The sequence below is a fragment of the Cicer arietinum genome, chromosome 7 (assembly GCF_000331145.2).
Source record: "Cicer arietinum cultivar CDC Frontier isolate Library 1 chromosome 7, Cicar.CDCFrontier_v2.0, whole genome shotgun sequence".
NCBI classification, from domain to species: domain Eukaryota; kingdom Viridiplantae; phylum Streptophyta; class Magnoliopsida; order Fabales; family Fabaceae; genus Cicer; species Cicer arietinum.
Window position 1 is genome coordinate 54,194,803 of NC_021166.2, and position 24,355 is coordinate 54,219,157.

Below are 24,355 nucleotides of genomic sequence, written 5' to 3' on the forward strand. Positions count from 1 at the left end.
GTCTTCATCATCACCTCACATACACGTCGCTACTGAAGTTCCATTTTATGATCCACCACCATCTCAGTATTACGTTCCGTCGGTGCCAGAAATACCAACACCCGGTTATCCGACAGAAGATGGGCTTCTCTATAATTTGTTTGGAACTCAGTGCACAACTCCTGAGTCGGCATATGCTGTATTTGATTCAATGTATAATCAACAATCCCAAAATGTAATGGAACCAGGTGGCAGTGGTTCTAATCCATCTACAGCTTACATTGAAGAAAATGATCAAAATGACGATGAACCGGAAGAACCGCAACTTGTTCAGAGAGCTAGACGAGTTCGGCGACATCGTACATGTGGGATTGGGGGTCATTTAGGTGGACATCATTGATATAAATTTAATGTATTTTGTTTTTTCAAATTTGATTGATGTACTTTTTTATTATTAATTTAATGTATTTCATTTCGTTTTCAAGTTATCAATATCAATTTCTTTTCATTTAATTGTTATTATTATTTAATTTTTAATATCATTTTAAGTATAATAATTTTTAATTAAAAGTATAATAGTTATTTATTATAATAATAACAATAATTAAAATATAACATTTATTAATAATTAATTATTAACGTATTTTTAATTAATTATTAGTATTTTTATTTTTTAAATAATTAAATTAATAATTTAATGTATTTCATTTTATTTTCATGTTATCAATATAAATTTCTTTTCATTTAATTGTTATCATTATTTAATTTTTATTATCATTTAATTTATTTATTTAATCACTTTAATTATAATAATTTTTAATTATACCTATAATAATAATAATAATAATAATAATAATAATAATAATAATGATAATGATAATAATAATAATAATAATAATTAAAATATAAATTTTATTTATAATTTATTACTATACTTTATTGTAATTTAATATTAGTATTTTATTTTTTAAATAATTAAATTAATAATTCTAATAATAAACTAACTTTAAAATATAACAAACAAACAAAAAACCAACCCAGTGGGAGGTCGCTTCCCCAGGAAACGACCCCCTATTAGCATAAAAAAATTTCCTCTTCAGGAGGTCGCTTCCCCAGAGAACGACTTCCTGAAGGAACGAAAAAGTAGGGCATTCAGGGAATATTGTTTCAGAGTAGGGTATTTGGGGAATAAAAAAAAAAAAAGAAGAATATGAGAGTTGACTGATTCTATGTTCTTGCCTTTTGAAGTTGTCCAAATTAAAAAAAAAATCCCATCTTAACTATTCTCATTGTTGATTGGTTAATTGTGTGTTAGATAATGTTTTGTTAAGGCCCTTCAAAATATTTTGATTAAATGATAAAAAAAATATGGAAGAAAAGGAGTAGAAACTTCACCAAAATAATATGACAGAGATAAAAGATATTTAAATTCCTCAACCATTTGGTTGGAGATTTGATCCATGATCAAATATGTATCAAAAAAATATTTATTGAAAAATATCAATTCTTTAAAATTAATATCAATTATTAGTTTGCAGTTGTTCGGAACACTTCAAATTATCAAGATTATTAATTCATTGAAATCAATCAAATATCAAAATAAAGATTATTATTATTATTATTATTATTATTATTATTATTATTATTATTATTATTTATTATTATTATGTAGAACCAATTTCAAAAAATAATGTTTCCACGTGTCCTCTTACCATCAATTCTCTTCCCATAACCATTCAACATTAATTGCATTTATAGAGAACATAATTGAAATACTATTATTTAAATATAAATAACAACTCAAAACAATCTAATTAAAGAATTTAATTGAACCGTAAATCTCAAAAAATATTTTAAATTTTAATCCCTCCCCCTTATGTCTTCATTTTTACTTTTTATAATTTTTATTTTAAAGTTTGTTATTTTTTTAGTAAAATTATTATTTTTTTTAATTTCGAAATAATTCAAATAAAAATAATAACATTTTTAAAAAAATTATAAAATTTATATTTTTTGGAATCATTCAGCCTCAAAAAAATATATTTATGTGTCACTCATATAGAACCTAACTGAAAATAATTTAAATAAAAATAAGAAAATCTAAATAAGGAATTTAATGAAATTTGAATAATCTAAAAAGATTATAAATTTAAGATTTCAATTTCAATTTCAATTTATTTCACCTCCATGATCAATTTTTTTAAATCCCTCCCCCTTATGTATTTATTTTTTTATTATATATAATTTTGTTAATTTGTTGTTATTTTTATAAGTCATTTGTTTAATTTAGAAGTAATTCAAATAAAAAAAATTAAGTTTTAAAAATATATTCTAAACTTTACAATTTTTTGTAATATTAGAATAATTCTAGAAAGCAGATTTTTTAAATCTCTAAACAAATAAAAATGAAAATAAAATGAAATAATATGCATTAAATAAAATAATATATTTTTAAAAAAGAAATTGTCTAATGATATAAAAATAAAAATTAAATGCAATAATAACGCATAAACAAAATACATTTTAGAAATTTTGATATTCAAGTAATTCATTTGAACAAGTTATGTATAATTAATTTACTAATTATCGATACAAATCTTTACGCACAAAATTAAAAATTAAATACAATAATTTGTATCGAATAAAATTTGTTTTAAAAATTTAAAAAAAAAACTTCAAGATAATCAAAAAATTTCAGATCATTTAAATATTCAAAAATCCATACATAAGGGTCAATTAAAAAAGTTTAAGAGATATATGTATAGATAATATTTATCATATTTAATTCCATATTTAGGAAAAACATATTCTAATGTTATCTACTAACAAAAAGACAATTTTTTGAATTTTTTAACTAATTGAGATTTATAAATCCAAAAATAATAGACAAACAAAAATATTAAAATCTCTAAAACAAATTCAGTAAATATGCTTCTACATTTATCAAACATAAGAGAGAAAAAAACCTCTAACAAAAAATAATTTAATTTTTGAAAAATTCTTTATGTTAATTTTTAAATTAATGATATTCTAATCAATAGTATATGATGTAAATTTTTATAATAAATTAGGTTTATTCTTATAATAAATTAATGTCATATACTATTAATAATTTCTAAGAGTACATGTTTAATATTTTTTTTCCAAAAAATCTAGGATTCTTATACTACTTTTATTTTGTCAAATAATCTATGAATTAGAATCACACACCACAAGTTTATAAAAGTGAAAATATCCTTTTATTTTGAAATAAATATGATTTATAAAGTTAAAAAATTGTCACTTAATTGATATATCTTTTCAAATCGTTTGGTATTTTCGTTCTCTAATGAAACTTTAGAAAAACACTTTTAGCAATAAAGAATTTTAAAACAAAATTCATAAATAAAATTGATGATGAATTTATTACCCATAATTTAGTTGTTTATATTAAAAAAACATCACTAGTTATTATAGTTTCAATAACAAATTAAATTGACTTATTAAAATATTATCGAGTGCTATTTTTCTCAATAGCTATTATGGATTTATATTTTCTTTATAGCAGTTTAATTTAGATTTTATGTAAGTAAAATTATTATAAATTTTTTCACTAACTAATTAAATTAAATTTATTAGTTTTTAAATTTATATTATTTTTACTTCATAAATTTATCTACCTCATAAAAATTATGCTAACTTTACAATTATTTATAACAGTCAACTAAATTATACTTTTGCCACATAATTCTTTTACAACTATTTCATAATTATTATGATTTCCTGTAACATGATAGGAGTTCATACAGACAAAAAATAATTGTTTATTTCTAATCAATTAGTTGAATTTGATATATTTATATCTTTAAAATAAAAATGAGAATAATTATAAATATATTAATTTCAATTTATTATAAAAAACATGTATGAAATAAATATTTGTTAATAAATAATTAATTAAAATTAATGTTATTTTTAATATTATCAACATAAAAATGAGATCGAGTATAATACAGTGACTAAAAATTTTCACGTTATTTGTTTTAGAAATAAATCACTAAATAAGCTATTGGAAGATATAATTCATGTATGGAATAAATATTAGGCTGTTTGTTTAAGATTTTTTAAAAATAATTTTTATAATATTTTATTTTTTTGTTATAACATTTTTTAAAAATAAAATTTCAAATGAACAATTGATTTAATAGTTTATATTAAATATGATTAATATGTCTTCTATTTTCTACAACTTTTTTTATAATAAAATTTTAAAAAAAAAGATTAAAATGAAAAAATATTTTGTGAAAATGATACCTTTTTAAAAAAATGATTAAAATGAAAAACTATTTTGTGAAAATGACTTTTAAAAAAATGATTAAAATTTTAAATTACTTTTAAAAGATATCTTTTTAAAAAAATATGATTAAAATGAAAAACTATTTTTGTGAAAATGACTTTTAAAAAAATGATTAAAATTTTAAATTACTTTTAAAAGATATCTTTTTAAAAAAATATGATTTTTATCATGTTAAAATCTTTAATAATTAATATCTAAGTTATTGAATGTCAAAATTAATTTTTTAAAACATAAAGCAAAAATAACTTTTTAAAAATCTTAAACAAACGGGTATGTTATTTGTCATTAATCAATCAGTTAAATTTAATAATTTTATATCTTCTAAATAAAAATCAGAATAATTATAATATAGTAATTAGTTGTTTTTACTAATATAATATGTTAATTCTATTTTGTCATAAAAACCACACATGGGACAAAATATAGACACTAAAAATCGTACACAAGAATAATGTTTGTCACTAAGTAATTAAATGTTAAATAAGTTTTTAGTACTTATAAAATTTTGAAATTTTATTTTTAGTCTCTGTAACGAAAAATCACATGTTTTAGTCTCTATCAAATTATTTTACAAGTAGTTTCATTACTTGCTGAAATGAAATATACTTCACCTTTTAAATTTTCGAATGATTTTTTTGCAATCATATTTAGAATATTATTAAAAGTTCATCCACAAAAATATTTAATTTTTTAATTTGGAATAAATTAAATATGAATTTTTTAAAAATCATATATTAAAGATAAATCCTTAAAAAATGGACCTAGAAATCAACTTTTGAGCCCATTTTTTGTGGAATATTTTTTTATAGTGTTGTTAAAATGTATGCAAAACAATCATTTAAAAACACATGTTAATGCTCCAAAAGAAACTAAAAACGGCTTGCATGATAATTTTGTGAGAACTAAAATATATTTTTTTTACATGGACTAAAAACTTATTTAACCCAATAATTAATTAAAATTAGTATTTTTAAAAGAAATCTTATTTAAAATTGGATTTTCTCCAAAGCGACTTATGTTTGGTTTCTTTTTCTTCAAATGTTGTGTTTTGCAAAAAGAAATATGTTCGGATCATTGGAACTAAAAATACTTTCAAATTTGTATTTACTAAAAAAGACATATATTTTATAAAATAATATTAATACTATGTTTATACTGAAATTTTTAAATTGTAATATTTACTAAAAATGAATTTCAATGACAAATATATTAAAGAAATAATGAAATAAATTATTATAAACCAAAGTCAAATTTTTTTTATGAATTTATAAAAATAACAAATGAATATAGTTTAGACCGATAAAAAATCACAAATTCAATCTCCCCTTTTGCAAAATACTAACAATATAATAGATACTAATTATTAATATTAATCATTACTAATTCATTCGTATGTTCGAACTAAACTTTAGAGTATGAAACTATTCACTTTAAATGCATACTTTAAAAGTTTAGTTGAATATAATACCTAACAATCAATAGTTTGAATTCATGTCATATTTTCACATTTACCTTTAGGTGATTTAAATTTGGTATTTATCCTTACTAATAACTAGACTTTGTAATATTAATTAATTTTTTTTTTATTATTGTTAGTACTATAAATCATTATTTATTTTTAAGTGATTTAAATTAAGTATTTATTTTACTCATTTTATATATTAAAAAATGATAATTAATTAAAAAGAATAATAATTTTACATACTAAAGAAATCCTTACTAATAACTGGACCTTGTAATATTAATTATTTTTATTATTATTATTGTTAGTACTATTATATTTATTATTATATTTTTTTAAATGAAATATCTATATATAACTTATATTATATCATTATTTATTTTTGTCCTCTTATGTATATAGGAAATTGCTAAATATCATGAACAAATCGGTCACAAAATGGTTCACAAAACAATTAGCATAATGTTAACAATTTTTTTTTTTTTTACTTTTGCTCACTATGTTTGATTTTTGATTGGCCCATTTTCTTTTTTAACAGTTTCAGAAATTCAACTCTTGTGATATACAATACTACTTTATTTATTTGTTTTCGTAACTCGAGTAACATGCCAACTGAAAAACATGAATGGTAAAAGCAATGCAGGTCATGTTTTGCGTAAACGTAAATTTAGGCTAGAATTGAGTTCGTCCAACAAAATGTAAAGAAACTCAAACGCCAAGTCAAATAACGTTTGACGTTAGAAACTTATATTCATCTCTCCAAACTAAAAAACATACATGCTAATTGTCTTAAAATTAGTGCATTCAACACTTTGACCATTGAAAAAGTGATTATTTTTCAACATAAAAATAAAAATAAATATAATACATTTTTTAACACAATCAATATAAAAATTGAACAAATATAATTTATTAATATTATTTTTTCATACTTCTACTAGATGTACGTATATTTTTCTTCAAATATACCACTTATTTTTTTTCTTTCAAACATACCCCTTCAAATTAGAAAAGTGAAGTTTGGTCTATGTAAATATAACAGTTTTTAGTTTTAATCATATAAAATTTTTTGTATGGATTTCATCCGTGTAATATCAAAAAAAATTATTCTTGGTCCTACACGTCAACTGGACGTTGCAAAAAATGTTAATTGACAAAGAAAAGCCCAAATGTTTAAATATATTTTTGGTCTCTGTAAATATAATAATTTTTAGTTTTAATCCCTGAAAAATATTTGTTTGGATTTTATCCCTACAATATCCAAAAACTTTATTTATGGTCGGTCCTTAACACCTTACAAAAAACAATTTGTATACTTATTTTATTACAAATAAATCTACAGATTATTTTTATTTGTTATTTAAATATTGTTTTGATTAAATTTATTTAAAATAATTATTTAAATTTCTATTTTCATTGGAGTTTGTATACTTATTTTATTAAAAATAAGTATATAAATTCTTTTTATCTGTTATTAATTTAAATATTGTTTCGATTAAACTTTTTTATAATAATTATTTAAATTTATATTTTTATTGGAGTTTGTATACTTATTTTATTAGAAATAAGAATACAAATTATTTTTATTTGTTATTTAAATATTGTTTCAGTTATATTTGTTTAGAATAATTGTTTAAATTTGTATTACCATTGAAGTTTGTATACTTATTTTATTATAAATAAGTATACAAATTATTTTTATTTGTTATTTAAAAATTGTTTCGGTTAAATTTATTTAGAATAATTATTTAAATTTGTATTCCCATTAGAGTTTGTATACTTATTTTATGAGAAATAAATATACAAATTATTTTTATTTGTTATTTAAATATTGTTTCTGTTAAATTTGTTTAGAATTGTTATTTAGATTTATAATTTAATTGGAATTTGTACATTTATTTTACTAGAAATAAGTATACAAAATTATTTTTATTTGTTATTTAAATATTGTTTCTATTAAATTTATTTAGAATAATTATTTAAATTTGTATTCTCATTGGAGTTTGTATACTTATTTTATTATAAATAAATATACAAATTATTTTTATTTGTTATTTAAATATTGGTTCAATTAAATTTGTTTAGAATAATTTTTTAAATTTGTATTCCCATTGGAGTTTGTATACTAATTTTATTAGAAATAAGTATACAAATTAATTTTATATTTTATTTAAATATTATTTCAGTTAAATTTGTTTAGAATAATTATTTAGATTTGTATTCCACGTTTTCTTCTATTTGTCGGCTCACGTTTTTGTAACGTCAATTTAACGTTAAGAATCAAAATTAATTTTTTTGAATTTTACAAGATGAAATATAAACAAATATTTTTTAAGGACTAAAACTGAAAACTGTTATATTTATAGAGAGTAAAAACATATGTAAATATTTGGTCACGTTTCCTTTTGTTAATTAACATTTTTTTGTAATGTCCACTTGACTTTAAAGATAAAAAAAAAAAAAAATTCTAATATTATAAGGATGAAATCCAAACAAATTTTTTATAAAGATTAAAACTAAAAACTGTTATATTTACAGAGACCAAAAATCTATTTAAACCTTAAAAAGATCTACACATAAAATAAATAAGTTAAATTCACTGTTTATATTTTTTAATATATGTAAAAAAACAAAAGATAGATATTTATAAAAAATGATGCATATAGTATTTTCATTAATTGAATTTTCTCCAACTAATATATTAATATACAGTCCCTTGTTATTCCGTCCAGATTCCACGGTAAAAAAACAAGAATTTGATAATTATAATCTATCTATCTTTGGTCTTTTAAGTTTTTTTTTCTTAAAATTTTGGTTTTTTTAAAAAATAAAAATATAATTAATAATACTTTTTTTTTATATCTTTAAAAATACAAAATCATACATAAAATTAATTTTGTTTTTACTTAATAAATGATGGGTAAAAGAAACTAAAACAATCGTAATTTATTATTTGGGTCATAATTTATTATTTGGGTCATGCTAACAAGTGTCTAAAGACAGGTAGACACTTGTTTAGATGCTTAACAAGTATCTTTGCGGTACTTGTTAATATTTTCCTATTTATAAATATAAACATCTATTACATGTTTCATTTATATAAACAACTAATAAATATAATGTGTCCTTTATGTTTTAATATTTTCTAAAATATTAACACATTAAATACATTGAATTTGTTATCTATAATTTTTAATATATAGTACTAATGTAAAAAGAGTGATAGCTCTTTACAAAAAGGACATAAGTATTTCATCCGTTCCAAAAAAATTGAATAATTCGCTGATTTTAATTATATTAAAAAATATATATAAATAAAAAAAAGAAAATAATAAATATATTTTTATAAATAGATCAATTATTTTAAAATGAGAATAATATTTTTCTTAAAATTTACAAACTAATTGAATTTGATGTTGCCTATATATACTGCACACAGAGGTGAATCTTGACACCAGCAACTTAAGTTTCTCTATCTTGTATCTCACAAAGTGGTATGTTGCTCTCTCTCTCTCCACCCATACTCACAAACACACACAAAAAATTGGATCCTCTCATATTTAAATCTAACAACATTTTCATATGAGTGAATTCAAATTCTACAAACAACACATACTCACTCTCATACATGATTTTTCATATCAATTAACCTCTTTTGTTTTTGTTTTGAGGCACCTTTAACTATTTATCTGCCCCATGCATCATATGAGTACTTATTTCAATTATTTTTAATTGTAATTTTTTTATTTAGTATACACAGTTTATGTAAAATAATTTTACACAAACAACCAATCACGTGTATTCATAATACAATTATTGTCTCAAGCGATTACAACAATCCAATGAGATATCAAAATCAATGACTTTGGTTGACTGGAAATGTGAAATTAATTTATATCGATGATACAAATGTTATTTTCTCTTTTATACATATAAAAAAACCAATAATTTTATTTTGTATTATAGACGTCATTATTTATTTATTTTTTTATAATGTTCTTAAACAATTATTATTTTATTTCATATATTTATCTTTTTACAATAAATAACTAAATATATTATTGGTCAATAAAATAATAATTAATTGCAATGAGCTTTGAAAATGACGGTTAAAATAAATAAAATTATGGCTAAAATGCATGTTTGGCCCTCTCATTTTATCAAATCCACAATTTTGATCTCCTAATTTTTTTTCAGTTTTGGTCCTTCCTTTTTCATTTTTTTTTTTGACATTTAGTCTCCCTTCCTAATTTGAGTTGCAATTAGAGATGTGACAATCATTTAAGTGGTGTGTGTATGAAGATGTAGGATTTAAATTTAATTAAAAATTAGACAATAGAACTTTAATAATTTCTTTTAAAAAAATGTTTTTTAAAATTCTTTATTTTTCTTTAAAATTTCTAGAAATTTTAAAAATAATAATAATTTTTAAATTTCATGTTTTGTTATAAAAAATCCAATAAACTAAAGAACAAAAAAGTAGTTTAAAAAATAATATAAACTTCTTTAAAATGCAACTTACTAAGGAGGAAATTTTCAGCACAATACATGATGGTCATGTAACTTTTTAATGATCTAAAGAAAATAGAGCATTTTAGTATATTAGTTTGAAATTAGAGTACTTTGGAATTTTATTTTCAAAAAAGGATATAATTGAAAAAAATCCGAGTGGTCTTTCTTTACACATTATTTAATATCATATAAATTTTGTTGAATACAAGTGGTGCAGGTGAAGGATTGTGAAAATGAGGGAGAATGTTGAAGAATTTGACATGAAGAAAGTGATAGATAATTTTGAAAGGATAACAAAAGATGCTGAAAATGTTCAAAAGGAAACACTGAAAAGGATATTGGAAGAAAATGCATCTGCTGAATACTTGCAAAAATTAGGACTGAATGGTAGAACTGATCCTGATAGTTTCAAGTCATGTGTTCCACTTGTCACTCACAAAGATTTGGAACCTTATATTAATAGAATTGTTGATGGTGAACTTTCTTCTATTTTCACTGCAAAACCAATCACATCATTTTCCTTAAGGTCTCAAATTCAGACACACTCTTTCTTTTTTTCCTTAATTATAATGAGTTTCTGAATCTGAAAAATAAGTGTTGTTGTTGTTGTTGCAGTTCTGGTACTAGTCAAGGGAGACAAAAACGTGTACCATGGAATGATGAATTGTTTGAAACCACAGTTCAGATATATCACACCTCTTTTGCATTTAGGAACAGGTAAATATTATTGTTTACTACCCTTATTTTAGTAACAACCATATACATAATATGGATATTAAATGAAAATTATTGATCTTCATCATGCCATACATTAACTATATTTTTTTAACATATGAATGACATATAGAAAAATATTACCTATTCATGTTACTATTACAAAAACTAACAGAATATTCCATTATGCAGAGATTTTCCTATCGATTCAAATGGCATGGCCTTAAACTTTATCTACAGCAGCAAGATGTCACAAACAAAAGGAAGTGTGGTAGCAGGAACAGCAACAGCCAATGTGTTCAGAAATCCAGGATACAAGCAAGCTATGCAAGCAATTCGTTCCCCAAGTTGCAGTCCAGATGCTGTCATATTCAGTCTTGATTTTCACCAATCACTTTACTGCCACCTTTTGAGTGGACTCATTTTCAGAGAACAAGTTCAGTTAATTTCAGCAACATTTGCACACAGTATTCTCTTTGCTTTCAGAACCTTTGAACAAATTTGGGAAGAACTTTGCAATGATATCAAACAAGGTGTTCTCAGCAGCAGAATCACTGTTCCATCCATCAGAACTGCTATGTCAGAAATTCTTAAACCTGATCCTGAACTAGCCAACTTGATTCATACCAAGTGCTTGAATATGAGCAATGATTGGCATGGTTTGATACCAGAAATTTTTCCTAATGTTAAGTATGTTCAAGGAATTATGACAGGTGCTATGGAACCTTATTTGAAAAAGCTGAGGCATTATGCAAGAGATGTTCCTTTGGTGACTTCTGACTATGGAGCTTCTGAAGGATGGGTTGCATCAAATGTTAATCCTAAAGTCCCTCCTGAATTGGCTGCATATGTTGTTCTTCCTCAAATTGCATACTTTGAATTCATTCCTTTGGCACAATTGGATGGAACTCAGGGAGATCTTAAGCCAGTTGGCTTAACTGAGGTTAAGATTGGTGAAGAGTATGAGCTTGTTTTCACCAATCCTGCTGGTACTTATAAATTCTTTAATTCCTTTGTTTTTGCAAATTAACATGTCTGGTGTCTGATACGTGTCAGTAGAATTCTTTAATAAGTTATTTAATTTGCAGGCTTATACAGGTATAGGCTAGGAGATGTGGTAAAGATAATGGGATTCCACAACTCAACTCCAGAGCTGAAGTTTATTAGGAGGAGCAATCTGATACTTACTATCAGTATTGATAAGAACACAGAAACTGATCTACAATTATCAGTGGATGCAGCAGCCAAATATTTAGCAGAGGAGAAAATGGAAGTGATTGACTACACTAGCTACATTGATTTATCCAAAGAACCAGGACACTATGTTATCTTTTTAGAAATCAGCGGCGAACCGACCGATGAACTGCTTGGCGAATGCTGCAATTGTTTGGACAAGTCTTTTACTGATCCTGGCTACACTAGCTCTAGAAAAGTTAAGGGTATTGATCCACTTGAACTCCGAGTTGTTAAGAAAGGAACATTTCAAAAGATTCTTGAGCATTTTGTTAGTTTGGGTTCAAGTGTGAGTCAGTTCAAGACACCTAGGTGTGTTGGTCCTACAAACACTAAAGTGTTGCAAATATTGTGTGACAATGTTGTCAACAACTATTTTAGTTCTGCTTACAATTGACTTCAATTTCGGATTGGGAGAAATTCAAGTAGCTGTTTAATAAGTGTCTTTTAAAAAGACAAAAATGTGGTATTCTAATAAGTGGTTTAAAGAGTATGCTTTGATGTGTAGAATTTTTTTACATAGTTATCTAGTCAAATGTTTGATTGGGTATTTTAAGAAAAGTAGTATTAAAAAGTGATGTCTTGATGAAATCTGATTGAACTTATCTATCTAATTAGTTATCTATTTATCTAAACTATAATTTCATATATCTTTTTAGAATCTTTACTATAGTATAAAATTTAAAAACTACAAATTTAAATATAATGTTAATAAACAACAAAATGATTTTTTTTTATGAAATAATTTTTTCTATAATACAGAGGTAAACAAATAGTTCTTTGATCATAAAAATGATTCTTAATTCATTGTTCATTTGGTTAATATTAATTGAAACTAACCGTAAAATTAATCTTAGCAAAAACGGCGAGAATGCATGTGGGTTACAAGCTTTGTGTCAATTTTATAATATAACTTGTGTGAATTTAAAAAATGAAATGTATATATCTCATATATATGTGGACTCTTCTCCAAAACAAAACAAAATTTGAGATTTTTGAATTATGTATCCTTATGCTTAACAACATTTACATGTGGTGTGGTTACAACTATGATCCATATTCGAGACAACATATACAAAATGGTTATTTTATCATAGTCCTAACCCAATATTTAATTTAGTGGATCTGTCATTTTCTTGGACAAACTTGAGCTAATTATTAATATAGAAAAACCTCTTTTTAGATGCAGATGCCTCTATGATAATAATCCTCATCATGCACATGATATGTCAAGAATCTTACGATTTAAAACTCCAAAATAAATATATATGATATTTTATTTTGTTACAAAGAAGAGCATTGGCACCACAATATAGAAAATAATGCACATTATTTACTTTGTGAGGCAAGATGAGTAGTAGTAAAGGTAAGGATTTTGGAGAAGAGAAAAATGCAAGAACAATATTTCCCATATGGGATTGTGGTAGTCCATTATATGATTCTTGTGAATTGGTCTCATTTTCTCATATAATTGAGAGACATATGATGGAGTTGCCATATCTTGATGGATCGAAACAAATCATCACCAAATTCTCTAATATTGATGAAGTGGTGATTTCAAGTGGAAATGCCCAAGGTTCTTCCAAATGGATCAATTTAAGTGATTTTTTTGAGAAGATATTCATGTGGAAGAGGAAGGTAAAAGGAAAGAAGCACAAGAAAATTCAAATTGGATTTTTTGGCTTTTATAGTCGATTGGTCTGTGGAGGAAATAGAGTTGTACTCACATGAACAAAATAAGGTGGTGAGAATATGTATTTTTACTCTTTATTCTTAATGTTTTGCATCATTGAACTTTGATCTTTTGAAATTGTTTGACAAATAAGTCTAACTTTGTTCTTAGTTTGTCTCTTTTGTAATCGTGATGTATATTTAATTAATAGGTTCAAATATTATGTTATGCAATTTTTATTAAATATATATATATATATATATATATATATATATATAGATAGATAGATATATTTTCCATGTACGAACACAAGTTTTTCTTGAGACAAAAAATATATTAAAAGTACACCAAAACCAAACATAAGACATTGAAGGATAATCAAATTTCACATCATATGGTCCTAAATCGAATTTTAAGGCTTCTTAACTTCATTTCATCAATACAAGGAATCAACAAATAAATCATGTTTTTATCTTCCTTATACTCCTTGTCCTCACTGAGATTCACTTCATCAAAATTACTATGAAGCTAACGTTATGGTAGTATGTAACACAGTAAATGGAATGTGCAGGGAACATGCCATACAATGTTCTAAATTTTGATGTCAAAATAGACCGTTAACTCTTAGTCCCGTAGCACTTATACGCTCCATATATATATATATATATATTAAAAGTTATAATGTTAATATATTTTCTCTCTTCAATCTTGGAATTTAGTTTACTCCTTCTCAATTGATTTGTAAGGCGAAATGTGTATATCACTGATGTATGTAAATATCTTATTAAGTCATGTCTTATTCAATATATATGTATGTTCGCTGTTACGATTGGATATCTAAAGTGAAATGATCACTCCCACAATTAAATATTTGGAATTTAACTCGATAATGGTCGACGATTCAACGAATCATATATAAGCTTTCATACTATCTTAAAATTTGAGTTGAGTTAGAACTATTTTAATTAAAGTTATTTAAGTTAATAGCGACTGCAACTCATTAAGCATCCTGGGAAGAGTATTATGAATATAGGTAGGTATGAGAGAGCAAGTTTTGTAACAACACACTCTTTTTCCTCTATGTCACTCATAGTATAATATATATTTGTTAGTGTTATTGAAAAATAATGATATAAAATTATAAGTGAGTATTGTTTAATAATTTTTTTTAGAAGTGTTGAGTTAGAAAAATTAAATACTTATTAAAAACTTTTATTAAAAATTTAAATAAATGATATATACACATGGACCCAATTCATTTAAACAATTAGAAATAAACTATTGTGACGCTATTAGGACTCTTAATATTAAATACAAAGGGTGTTTTCCCCAAATGTTATTCACTTTCCTAAAATAACCTAATATACAGCCAGCCATGGATGAATCTATGATCTACCATTTGAAAAAGTATGAATATTCCACCGCCCATTAATGCACATAAAAATCCTTTTAGAAGGCATACCTTAAGCTCATACAATATTGTCTTTTATGAAAATAGGACCCATATACTTTTCATGTAGTAGAACATCAGTGTCTCTTTCTCAACTATAATGTGAGATATAATTAATATGCTTTACATGGTAACGAATAGAACTCACTATTTTTTAAATATGATGGTATTGATAGAAGTCAAATAAAATTTGACAAAGTAGATAGCTACATGTACATGATTTTATTTTGTATACCAAAAGAAGTTGTTAGTTAATTTCCTATTTTGGTGTGTTTCTCATGTGGAAGTCTCTATTAGAATCATGGAGTCACTATTTGAATAGTTTGCGGCAATGTACTATAATCACCATTAATATGGGCATGGTGGATGTCAAATGCAATGTTATTGACAAAGACATGGATTGTGGTATGGACCATTCATAACGTAAGACACTTACAAACACATTTATTAGAGTCTATTTGCTACACGCTTTTTTTTTTATAAACAAAAAATCTCTTTTTTATCCGTCAAAAACAAAATAATCACTTTTTTAAAAAACTAATAACGTTTAGAAATTGGTATATATTTATTATATTTTTGAAAAAATAAAAATATAAAGAAAAAAATGTTTTAAATAACTTTTTATAAAAATTAGTTTTTTAAAAAAAAAGTGATATATATAACATATAAAAAACTCAAAAACAATTTTTTTATATATAAAAAAAAAACTTCAATTATAAATAATATATCTAAATTGTTAAATATCAAAATCATTTTTTTAATAATAATCCTTAGAATTGATCTCGTGATCTTATTCGTAATATCTATTTCCATTTCAATTGTTTGATCGGTGGCAACATTTTAGAGAAGTCGCATTTTTAAGTAGGTAGACTATAATTCAAACAAATCAACGTACATATACAACAATAAGTGCTCACTAATGAAATAATCAACTCTGATTGAGCGTGTTATAAACGTTTCCAACGAATATAGCTTCACTTTATATAGAAACATATATTATCTCTTTTAACTTATTTTCAATCATATGGCAAATGCTGTCTTTTTTTATCAAATGAACGTTTCTATCTTGTATTAGATTTTCAGAATAACCATAGTCACAAATTATAGCATATTTATGCAAAAAAGATGAACATTAACTACGAAACCATTATTACAAATTATTATTATTATAGCATATTTATGTTGGGAAAAATAGCATAAGTTAAAAAATTAAGACACAATCACAACACAAGAATATAACGTGGAAACTCCAAAACCGGAGAAAAAACCACGGTCGCTGCCTAAACCGGCAACCAGAGAATTAATACTATGTGAAAATTGTTACAACACATAGACTTCTCTCACTCACACCCCAGACACCCCAGCACAACCACACTCTTACAAAGCAAATATATAAACTAAGTTAGATACAAGCTTAAAGTGCTATTGCTGACTGGTGAATTTGAAAACAAATGACTAAAACCCAATATATAGCATTGGCCTTCTCCTTATTCTCACACACTAAAGGATGTGGGACTTGCAATCAACCCCAACAATCTCCACCTTGATTGTAAGAGTTACAGTTTTCGCTTCCATTGTCTTACCGACAATCATACTCCACCATCAAAAGTACACTTCACTTGGAACTAAACCATCCCAAGAATTTTCTCCACTTGGAACTAAACCATTCCAAGAATTTTCTCATGTCGAAACCTTGCTGAAATTTATGGTGCAACTCCCATGTTGGCTTCCAGGAAGTTCTTCAGCCATCGACAAATCACCACACACCTTGCATCAATGCCAACCAATGCCCGTGTGCTGTTCTGAATCCGCTAGCAATAACTTGTCCTTTTTCATGGTATAGCGGAAATACCATAAGGACAAACTTTATCTTCTAGATGAGATCAGTGTTGGGAAAAATAGCATAAGTTAAAAAAATCAAGACACAATCACAACACAAGAATATAACGTGGAAACTCCAAACCGGAGAAAAAACCACGGCCGCTGCCTAAACCGGCAACCAGAGAATTAATACTATGTGAAAATTGTTACAACACATAGACTTCTCTCACTCACACCAGACACCCCAGTACAACCACACTCTTACAAAGCAAATATATAAACTAAGTCAGATACAAGCTTAAAGTGCTATTGCTGACTGGTGCATTTGAAAACAAAGGACTAAAACCCAATATATAGCCTTGGCCTTCTCCTTATTCTCCCACACTAAAGGATGTGGGACTTGCAATCAACCCCAACAATCTCCACCTTGATTGTAAGAGTTACAACTTCCGCTTCCATTGTCTTACCGACAATCATACTCCACCATCAAAAGTACACTTCACTTGGAACTAAACCATCCCAAGAATTTTCTCCACTTGGAACTAAACCATTCCAAGAATTTTCTCATGTCGAAACCTTGCTGAAATTTATGGTGCAACTCCCATGTTGGCTTCCAGGAAGTTCTTCAGCCATCGACAAATCACCACACACCTTGCATCAATGCCAACCAATGCCCGTGTGCTGTTCTGAATCCGCTAGCAATAACTTGTCCTTTTTCATGGTATAGCGGAAATACCATAAGGACAAACTTTATCTTCTAGATGAGATCACCATCATCTCTCAAAACAAGGGAGACCTTGCCAGCACTTGTCTCAGAGTCTTTTTCAGATACTGCTCCACCTGGACAATTTCTCTTCACATGCCCAGGCTTTCCACACTCCCAGCACACCAAATTCTTTGCATGTATCTTCTTCCCATTAGCCCCACTTCTAGTCAGCAACATTGAGCTTGATGAAGTGCTTTCATCATTTTTCATTCTCCTTTCTTCAGAAATAATTTTAGTTGCAACTTCTTCAAAACTCAAACTTTCCTTCCCATACATCAGAACAGGTTTAAGATGAACATAGGAAGGTGGGAGGGACAAAATGAGCCTTAACGCTTTATCTTCATCATTAATCTCAACTTTGATAGATTCCAACTCAGAGACAATATTATTCAAAGTACTAAGATGATCAGAGATTTTCGTACCTTCATCCATGCGCAGATTGTGGAACTGCTCTTTCAACAACAACCGATTTGAGATGCCCTTAGCCTGATATAATCCTTCAAGCTTCTCCCAGAGTTGCTTGGCTGATGACAGATTTTGCACATTTGCAAGAACATTCTTTGCCAAACACAGACGAATTGCACTTTCAGCTCTCAAATCTAGTTCCTCCCACTTGTCGTCCTCCATGTTGGAAGTGTTTCCTTTCAACGCCTTGTGTAATCCTGATTGTATAAGCACATCCTTGACTTGTACTTTCCACAAGCCAAAGTTGATTCTTCCATCAAACTTCTCTATGTCAAACTTCATAACGCTTGAATAAGACATAGCAGCTGCACGCAGACTGTAAACTGTGCACCATGTAAGTTCCCAGGAAAGAGAGGTGGGTCACAACAGACACGCTTAAATACCAAGTCTTTCCTTAGCCAGAACCTCCCTAAACAGCATTTTCACAGTATCACCTTTCCCCTAACAATACCAAGGATAATTCTTTTCTGATGTGGAAGATCAGACAAAGCTGTAACCACAGAGCATACTAAGAAAAATTATCCTACCGAACCTCCGAACCTTGGCTCTGATACCAGTTGTTGGGAAAAATAGCATAAGTTAAAAAATTAAGACACAATCACAACACAAGAATATAACGTGGAAACTCCAAAACCGGAGAAAAAACCACGGTCGCTGCCTAAACCGGCAACCAGAGAATTAATACTATGTGAAAATTGTTACAACACATAGACTTCTCTCACTCACACCCCAGACACCCCAGCACAACCACACTCTTACAAAGCAAATATATAAACTAAGTCAGATACAAGCTTAAAGTGCTATTGCTGACTGGTGAATTTGAAAACAAAGGACTAAAACCCAATATATAGCATTGGCCTTCTCCTTATTCTCACACACTAAAGGATGTGGGACTTGCAATCAACCCCAACAATTTACACAAAATCGGTTTGTAAAGTGAAATGTGTTACTATTTATAAATTATTGAATTTTATTTCATATTAATGTAAGACTTGAGTTTTTCCAATACGATAAACTTTTTTTATTGTCATTTAGGTTTCAGAATTAGGATTTCAAAGTTTAATCGTCTCATAGGATAACGATTATATAATTAAACGGTAGAGGACATCAGACCTTTTAATTGAACTTGACAAATTGATCCAACCTATTACGGTTCATTCAACAACAAAAATCCAACACATAATTCAATCATTTCCATATAATATGTGTATAAATGTATTTTATATAGGATTTTTATTGTTGTTACAACACTCACAATAATTTTTAATTTGTTTTATAGTTAAATTTAAAATTTCTTTACTACCAATTTTATTAAAATTAAGGGAAAACAAGTATCTACTCACATTGACGAGGTCTGCAAAGATTGTGGGAATCCATGAAAATGGAGATAGGGAGAAAACACTTCCCGATGTGGGGAACAAAGATGTGATGGAGAACATTTTGAGTGGCGAAGACAAAGAGGGGGAGAGTACTCAAGCCTCTTTCAAAAATCACATATTAAATCTTTAATATTAGGTCTCTTATTGAAATAAATTTTTTAAGGCTTCGGTCTATTATTTCATTATTTGTTGTGGGCTTATGTGAGGGGCTCATAAGTCCAATGTTTTGTTAATTAAGATGTTTGTTTTGAAAAATTTTCAATATATATTTTTATTGAAAAAATTTCTCAAGAAAATAAAAATATTTTTTTCTCAAAAAATTTTTAAGCAAAATCAAAAAATTATTTTTCTTGAAAATTTTATATTTTTTCTCGAATAAAAAATTTCACAATCTTTTTAAAATAAATTCAATTTCTTTTTTTTTTGAAAAAGTGGTCCTATAGACCCACCTAAGTCCACAAAATTTTAAGAATTTTTTTTATTTTGAGGGCTTTCCTTTTTGGAGATCTTTTAAACTATGAACTTTTTTGCCCCTCTAATATATGGATTGAAGTCAATAATTAGTAGACTTGTGAAATTGACACTTCTAGTCCCCGCTCTTTGTTTCGTCCATTCACATTCTTTTGCATATTCCGGAAAAACTCTTTTGCATGTATCCTATTATGGAAGAATAAGTCTTACTCCATTCGTCCCTAATAGCAAAGGTAGGAAAAATTACATAAGGTGGTCAAATATTAAAATAAAATAAAATAAAATAAACTAATATATTAAACTTGACTAATAAACAAAATCATTGAAAATTATATTTAAATTAAAAAAAACGACTTCACCAATAAACAAAAAAAATCATAATTAATACTTAATAAAATGTAAATTATAACATCAACAAAGAAAAAATAAAAATAAAAAACAAAAAATAATTAATTAGAATTATTCAATTCAATCAATACTCATCATCATGTTAACCAATTATGTAGTCCTCGCCACTATCAAGAAAAGTTAGTTCTCCTTTTCATTCAATAAAGAGTGGTGGTTTAAGATTTTTTTTTTGTCCAAACCACCTTTCATAGTTGTTGTTTTTTTTCATTTTATTTAAATAAGTAATTTTTACATGAATTTTTTCTATTTTATGTGGTGTTTTTTGATTTTTTTAGACATATTGCAGTATTTATTCGATTTAGATTAACAAAATAGTTTTAGTTCATTACAAATTTCAATAAATAATTTTAATAAGAACTAATACACACAAGGATAGTCCACGGTTGAGGCCCCTCCCTCCTGCTCAAAATTCTTTTTATCATTACAATATTATAATATTAATATTATGTATTTTTAAGGCCAACAATATAGTTCTAGGTTGAAGTAATATGATCAATATATATGTGTTTTAACCCTTGGGTTCTTAGAGAACAAGACCTATTAATTTAGAGTTTGGTAGATGGTAAATAAAGTATAGTAAAAAATTATTTTAGTCGAAATTTAAATTCAAATTTTTCTGATCGACTAGTTTTAATTAAAGTTTATTAAACACTTGAGTTTAATTATTTAATTATATATATTGATCTTTAAACTATCACTCCTTTTTAAATATTAATTAATTAAGTATGTGAATTATATCTTTTTCTCATACTTTTTAAAGTGAACGAGAAATTAAATTGGTTGATCAAAAATTATTTATTATATTTCTATAGTTTAGAGATATAATTAGAGAGAGTTTAGAGACCAAAAAGTGTTTACACCGAAAACATTTATAAATTAATTTTTAATTTTTATAATTTAGCTTTTATCAATTTAGTAGCATTTACTATAACATTTTTTGGCTCCCCATTTCATTCATTTTTTAAACCTTCTATGAACTTCAGTGTCAACATTACAAATCTAAATAATTATAAACACTTAAATTTTTTTATATATGTAGATATGTTATTGTTTCGTGTTATGCTGTCATTTTATATTATTAACTTGAATGTTGTAAATTTGTTTGTATATCCATCATATTTTTTATTATAGAAAATTATAAATTTATGTTATATCCATCTATTCTACCAATTTTAATTAATTTCATTTTTATTTTGTCAAAAACAAAAAATTACTGAGTTCAACCACTTTTTAAGATGTCAAATTTATTGATATATAAATTATTTTGTGCTAAGTATACTCCCAATTCTTTTTCAACTTAATGTTTGAATTCCTTTGTCAAATTTTGAAATTGTAATGTTTTAATTCCTTTATAATTTTAATAATTTCATTATTATAACCGATTACCGGCTTAACTATTGGGCTAATAAGAGACCAACAAACTATTTTTTTTTCGTTATATTTGTTTGGACTAATAGATTTGTATTTGGAGTAACTACATATATATTATTAGGAATATCAAAATAAAAAAAAATGTATCTACTTACTAAAACAAAACAAAAAAAACTGGGACAGCCAAAGCTATTCCATATGACCCTTTGCCCCTGTTTTTCTCAAATTATAAGACTCATTATCATTTTTCTTTGTCCTTTAGTATAAGATCATTCACAAAATTTAATATGCATTAAAAATTTAATATAACATCAATTTTTATTAATTTAGTTTTATTTATAAATAGAAACAGATAGAATAACTCACATTTTAAATTAGTATTAGTTGTCATTTTTCTCAACAAACTTATGCTTAGTAGTTAGTACTTAACTCACAATTTAAATTAGTATTAGTTGTCATTTTCCTCAACAAACTTATGAGTTAATATGATAATCATTGACATTATTTTATTATACTACTAATCAAAGTATTAAACATATACATCAAACTTGAAAAAACTAATCTAACTACTAATTCATTAATATTTGTCTGTAAAAAAACATATTGCATCATATATATAACTCATTTTTGAAGAAATTTTTTGGCAAAGTAATCTAATTATAAAGTCTTGGTAACAAGTGTTTTGATAGCTCAAATTATTAAAGAATTAAGTTGAAAAGTGTGAATTTAAATTTTTGAGTATTAATTACACAAATTTCAAGACTATATTTTAATATTCGGTTCATTAACATATGTCTATACGGTATTTGTCAGTATTCTCCTTAATTATATTAGTGAGTATGTGACATGGGTTGCAAAAACTTTTAGAAGTCAAATCCAAATAAAATGAGGGGTTGGGTTTTATAATTTATATATAGGAATCTCCGTCCAAACCATATTAATTATAAAGTTGAAAACATGAGTGGAAAAGAAAATGAGAAAGGTGAAGAAGAAGAAGCATGGAAGGGAAATCCAAACTTGATCATGAGAAAGAAGAAAAAGCAAAGGCAGTGTGGGATTGTGGCAGCCCATTATATGATTCATATGAATTGGTCTCACTTGATCATCTTATCAATAGAAATCTAATGGCATTCCCATCTTTTCATGAATCAAACCCCAAAATTACAAGATGTGTGCATAATTCTCATGATGTGGTCCATATGATGCCAAAAAATGTTGGGTCCCCAAAGGAAACCAAAGAGTCTTTTTGGATCACAAGCTTGGGTAAATTTTTTGTGAATACGAGGAAGAGAAAGGATGATGAAGAAAGGAGAAACAAGAACAAGGTAATGAGAAAAGGAGTAGCTATGTCTATAGTAGATTTACTTTCTTGTGAAAGAAATAAGAAAATTACATGAAGCAACAAAAATATCATTCTTAAACTTAATTTGGTTCGAATTCAAAAATTACGTTTTAATTTATTTATCATTCTATTTACAGATTAAAAAGAAAATTATAATACATATTAGATGGAAACTACTCGTAGCAATAGAAAAGTTCAGATAAATAAAATATTATTAAATGGAATACAAGGTGTACCGAATAAGTGAATGTAGTTTTTGTATATTTAGTTATGTCAAATAAGTTCATCGATAATAAGATTAGAAGAAACAAATAGTCAAAAAAACTATCACTTGATCGATATATTTATTTATACTATTTTAATACTTTCAATCTCTACTGCAATTATAAATAAATATTTTTAGCAATAAAAATTATCAAAATAAAATTGAAGATGATTTTCTTACAAATGATTTAATTATTTATATTGAAAAAGATATTACTAATTATTATAAATTTAAATATAAATTAATTTAACTTCTTAAAACTTCGTTGAATACTATTTATTATCTTTATTTTATATTTTAATTAGAGCGTAGACTCGCAATGTGGAGTTAACTATATTATATTTTAGCCGTTTAAGAAAAACTATATTAATTTGAAAATTTTATATATAAAAGACATTTAGATTTAAACAACATGTACATTGTCCTTTTTTTATTGTATGATGATGACCCTGTTGATTATCTTATCTATCTATCATCCCTTTCATTTTCAGCACTGTATTAATAGTCGGAGGTGTTAGCTGTTAAGTTTAGATCGATTTAGTGATAAAAAATTATTAGAGCCAAATAATGTACTCATGGGATTATTTTGTACTAATATATACTCCTAGGTGATAATTTTTGGATAATTTTCGTATTCTATAAATAAGAAAATGTTATGACTTTTAAGATTAATTTATACTTAAATTATTTTTATATTCTTATTTAATAT

The 24,355-nt window shown here is 25.6% G+C and overlaps 1 protein-coding gene across 1 annotated transcript; it reads left to right on the forward strand.

Moving 5' to 3' along the window:
* Positions 1 to 9,230: 9,230 nt before the first annotated feature.
* Positions 9,231 to 12,795, forward strand: LOC101506624 (jasmonoyl--L-amino acid synthetase JAR6-like). The gene is made up of 5 exons (XM_004516358.4): positions 9,231 to 9,271; positions 10,507 to 10,815; positions 10,905 to 11,006; positions 11,196 to 11,992; positions 12,092 to 12,795. The coding sequence occupies exons 2-5, from the start codon at positions 10,523 to 10,525 to the stop codon at positions 12,631 to 12,633; spliced, it is 1,734 nt and encodes a 577-aa protein (XP_004516415.1). The 5' UTR covers positions 9,231 to 9,271; positions 10,507 to 10,522; the 3' UTR covers positions 12,634 to 12,795.
* Positions 12,796 to 24,355: the final 11,560 nt, after the last annotated feature.

Coding starts and splice junctions, on each gene's coding strand:
- LOC101506624 (XM_004516358.4), top strand. CDS start 10,523: ATGAGGGAGAATGTTGAAGAATTTGACATGAAGAAAGTGATAGATAAT. Junction 10,816..10,904: donor ATCACATCATTTTCCTTAAG/GTCTCAAATTCA, acceptor TTGTTGTTGCAG/TTCTGGTACTAGTCAAGGGA. Junction 11,007..11,195: donor TCTTTTGCATTTAGGAACAG/GTAAATATTATT, acceptor TCCATTATGCAG/AGATTTTCCTATCGATTCAA.